This window comes from Arachis ipaensis, chromosome B05, assembly GCF_000816755.2.
Source record: "Arachis ipaensis cultivar K30076 chromosome B05, Araip1.1, whole genome shotgun sequence".
NCBI lineage: Eukaryota > Viridiplantae > Streptophyta > Magnoliopsida > Fabales > Fabaceae > Arachis > Arachis ipaensis.
Genome location: NC_029789.2, coordinates 13657716 through 13662448, shown reverse-complemented (window position 1 = coordinate 13662448; position 4733 = coordinate 13657716). Strand labels below are relative to the sequence as shown.

Below are 4733 nucleotides of genomic sequence, written 5' to 3'. Positions count from 1 at the left end.
TGTTGCGTTCGGCAACAAGAAGGCAAGAAATTAACTCAGAATATTTCTTAAACCCTTTCTCTCGATACTGCTGCTGCAGGAGCACATTCGAGGCATGGAAGGTTGAGAAAGTTTTCTCTAACATATCATGATCAGTTATTTTTTCCCCACACAATTTCATTCGTGAGGTGATCCGAGAAATATAATTAAATAACTCTAGTAATATTCACCACAATTACTATTTTAATATAAAAGAGATGATTTATATATATATATATAAATAATATATGTAGTAATGTATGAAAGAAAGAGAGAAGAAAAGTCAGTGTAAATAAAAAGAGAGAATTGTTATTATTGTATAAGAAAAATATTATAGTAAAAGAGGAGAGAGGAATGCTTTATTTTGTATTATTGTGTGTTATACGTAAAGGCTATGATGCCTTATTTATAGTAGTACAAAATCAACCTTCATTAAAGGTTGGTCTTCAAATTTCTTCCTTGAAAATAAATCTTTGCATGGAAAAGATTATTAACCGCCCAATTGATAAATGGGCATTCATTTCATGTTTATCCCAACAAAACATACAATTGTTGATAAAATTGATAACAAACTTATCCTGCTTTTCAAATTTGTTTCGGTGCATCAATTTTCAGTTTTTTTCAATGCTTATCTAATCTCTTTTTCCACTTGTTATATGCTCTATTTCAATCCTTTTTTTCCCCTTTTTGTTTGACATATATATTTGCTTTTAAAAAAATTGAACGATTAGATTGAACCCCACACAGCACACATCACCAGCTTTTTCTTTCCCCTATAGTACATACATATCAATAAAGTTCAGTTTGAAACATCCTTAGATTTATACAGTCACGACATTATGCCAACTCCTTTAATTAGTTTCCAAAATAAAATATTGCAATTCAAGGAGCTAGGAATAGCCGCAATAGGATTAGTAGAGAAACAGATTCATTTGAGATTCAATGGCTAGCGTACATGTGTTTTCTAAGTAACCAAGTGATCAAATAATAAGATCTTAAACATCATCACTAACTAACAATAACAATAAGGGGAGGCTAGATTAGTCAAAGTTTTGCTAATAAATAAAAAGAGGGGCAAATCCATAATTGATGTAACTTTAGTACTGAAACTAGGGGAGCAGTGAGAGAGCAACTTTAGGTCCATGTGGATGATCAAAGTTTGACACTTTGACTTGTGACTGATGAACCATTATGAATGCTTTCATTATCTTTATGGGGTGGCATGGACTTTTTAGGGAGTAGACAAGATGGGATGCCTTTTCTTTACTTGAAAAGAAAAATGACATGTGAATTATGAAAGGAATGGACCACATCTTCAAACCATTTTGGAGGGGACTTCTCTGCTTACTTGATCTCGTGGAAGGCTGCATGCAAATGCCATTTGCATCAATATATAACATATGCTTTACATTTCTCCAATAAAGTTTATTTAGAATGAATTCTACAAAAGCTTACCCAAGTCACTACCCTAGTAAGTTGTAGTTTATCTAAACACACACAAAGCTGATCTTAGAGATGTAAAATACATGTTGAAATTTTCAAATGTAATGATTGTTATTGAGTATTTTCTATTTACAATTCTTAATTAATACCTTGGCAAAATCTTTACTGAAATACTTTCACAAGTAATAAGGTACTGTGTTTTGATCCTTGAACTGAGCAAACTTGTAGCTTCGAAAAGCTTTATTTTTCAATGTAATGAAAAGAGTTAAAGTAATCATGTGAACCCTATGCCTTTGCCTATGGGATTATTCTATAGTTGTCTATCAATATATTTTGGTAAATGATCAGCATGTTCATGGAAGATATAGCTTAGCAATCAGAATCAGCACAAGAGAAGAGTAGGACTTCCATTCAAAGTATATATATACATACTTTTTCGTTCAAAAATTCTTGGAGCCTTCGCTGGACGATTTGTATATCCTGTAAGCAGCAATGCACATTGTGAAGTTACCAATAACGGTCAGCGCCGCTTGAAGAGCCACCAATACCTGCAACTCATTACAGAACCCCTCATTCATTTTGTATGATCATCCTATTTCAATAAAATTCACATTCCAAATGGAACACGGAGTGAAGGAACAGATATGGCTATTATTATGCAGCAAGAAATATTTTGTAGCAATGTAACTGGACTTCTGCATAGAATGAATTTGAGAGCACGAGTGCACAACTCATTAATCCTAAAATTATAATAATTTGAGATAATGAAGTTACCTCGAGGGACTCAGAGTTATAAAAGAAATGCCATGTACATGCACAAAGTGCTCCACCAAGAAGAGGTACCTAGAACCAATCAATCAGAACAAACACACACATACACACAAATAAGAGCTAATTAATAATAAAAGGAAGAAAATTAAGGAAGAAAAACTCACCATACCCCAAGAAAGGCCCTTCCAAGCTTGATGACCGGATTTTTCGCCGTATTGCCAGACCAAAGCCATGGCTATAATCCTTCAAATAGAAAAGCAACAATATAATGAAGCAAAATGAAAGCATGAATCATAAAGCAGAGAGTGTGTTAGAGAGAGAGAAGGACCATTCAGCTACGCTGGAGACGTGAACGGCCCACGTGGGCAAAGAGAGGGCGTTGGGGGGTTCATGGAGCTGCAACGGCAGAGACAACGCGGGTTCTAAATAGCTCACAAACTGCAACACACTCGCTCCAACACCAACTACACCCACCGATTTCAATATATTGCTTTCACGTTCAGTCTTTCCCATTATCTCACATTTCAAAAGCTTTCTAATTTCATTGCAACTGGATCTTGAGCTCCACGGAACAGGGATTTCCGCTCTACACCAACCTCTTCCTGAGTACAAGCTTGCCACCGCCATCTTTGCAATTTTCCGACACAACACCACAACGCTATCCGCTGCAATTTTCCAACCACCACTTCGGATAGCCTTTTTTTTGGTTCATGGTAGGAAATATTTTCCTTTTGAGCCTAAAAGATAAGCCCAATTATGAGCGCCCACGCATTTGAACCCTATTTTTATTGGGCCTTTGGTGGTGCATCCTATTGAAGGTAGCCCAACACGATGTCCAAAAACAAGCCAGCCGAAAACAATAGTAAAATTAGTATGGGACATTAACCCAAAAAAAAAAAGTATAAGAGATTCGAACTATTGAGGATACCGCTGACCAAAAAGAAAAAAAAAAACTATTGAGGGTTCATACCAAAAAAGGAAAAAGGTATTGACGATTAAATGCATAATCTGTTAAACTAATGATATAATCATTGCTAAACCAAGTAAAAGATCCTGACCCAAATTAAAAACCAAGGGAAAGATTGGGTATAAAAGTTTTAGATTATGATTCTTAAAAAGGATATTGTCTTGCCTAAGAAATAATAAATATTTGTAATAGATAATTCTTTTTTTTTTTTCGGTATATATGTATGCAAATTGCAATATATATTTTTTTTACTGGATTATAGTCCAGTTCGGTTTACTCTTTGGACCGTTTAAGGAATAAAATCGGTGTGAACTGGTAAGAACTGGATTATAGTCCAGTTCGGTTTACTCTTTGGACCGTTTAAGGAATAAAATCGGTGTGAACTGGTAAGAACCGGTGCAAATTGGTCTAACCAAACTGGTCTGCTTGAAAAAATTTTTAAAATGTCTCCACAAGGTCTCAAACCAAGAATCTTGGAGTAAAAGTAACCTCTACTTGCCACTTAGCCATTGCACTTCTAAGTACTATATTTGACAAATACTAATTATATAGTATATATAAACACCGAATAAATTATACAGAAACCAATTAAAACACAATATGAAAACATCTTTAAAAAAAGACGTTTTAGGCGTGTTTATCTGAGTGGCCTCCTTTTTTTTGTATTAAAATTGCAATAGATAGTTAACGCAACGGCTTAACGCAATTAGGAACCAGGACTCACTTTTTTATTTTTGTTTTCTTATTTGGATCATTTTCTTTTTCTTAGAAGTCTCAATTTTTTGTTCATTAATGTACCCAAAAAGATAAAAAGCAAGTCCAAAATAAAATATACCCAAAAAAAAATAAAAAGAATGAAAACAAAATTAATTAAGAGTGAAATCAACTCCAATCAACTAGTTAAAACACGGGTTCGTTACAAAAAAAAATTATCCAAATTTTTTTAATTTCAAAATAAAAAAAAAAATAATTTAGTTGACTTATATTATAATTAGTCTTTAAAGTACCAAACTGCAAAGACCAAAGTAATCTCCAGGACCGGCGATATCACAATGTTCGCCTGCAATAAACTAACTACCAGTGAAGGGTTTTCCTTCGTCCATTCCTAAAGTCAACATAAGAGAAAGAATCAAAATGAGACGATTATTTAAATCAAAAGGCATATTTGAGTCCATTCGCACCGGACTCCTCTACTTTGATCTCTACTAAGCAATTTGCACCAACGATTACCTTCTTACATTGTTATTATAATACATGAAAATTTCCCTCAAAAACTTTCAAAGCTAAACGTTAAAACTGCTTTGAATGACATTTCTCCGGCTGCTATTGATGCCTCCTGAAAAATGTGCAGTACATACCCCAAACCATACCTTTCATCTGCTTTAATATCAATCTCTTACTCTTTCCTCTTGGCCCAAATCATCACAAGAGAAAATCCCATCAAAGACATTATTACAGTCTGCAAGCAAAATTAGCTTACTTATATTGCAATACAATAATGCATATACTTATCGAAAATGGTTGCATCAGTTTT

General features: G+C 34.0%; 1 protein-coding gene across 1 annotated transcript; it reads right to left on the bottom strand.

Annotated features, from left to right (window-relative positions):
• Nucleotides 930–2956, bottom strand: LOC107643000 (ycf49-like protein). Its single transcript, XM_016346533.2, has 5 exons — nt 2561–2956; nt 2397–2475; nt 2236–2304; nt 1894–2009; nt 930–1382 (listed from the first exon to the last, which is right to left on the bottom strand). Exons 1-4 carry the CDS (start codon nt 2857–2859, stop codon nt 1902–1904), a joined length of 555 nt encoding a protein of 184 aa, XP_016202019.1. The 5' UTR covers nt 2860–2956; the 3' UTR covers nt 930–1382; nt 1894–1901.

Coding starts and splice junctions, on each gene's coding strand:
- LOC107643000 (XM_016346533.2), bottom strand. CDS start 2,859: ATGGCGGTGGCAAGCTTGTACTCAGGAAGAGGTTGGTGTAGAGCGGAA. Junction 2,476..2,560: donor GTCTCCAGCGTAGCTGAATG/GTCCTTCTCTCT, acceptor TTCTATTTGAAG/GATTATAGCCATGGCTTTGG. Junction 2,010..2,235: donor ATAACTCTGAGTCCCTCGAG/GTAACTTCATTA, acceptor AATGAGTTGCAG/GTATTGGTGGCTCTTCAAGC.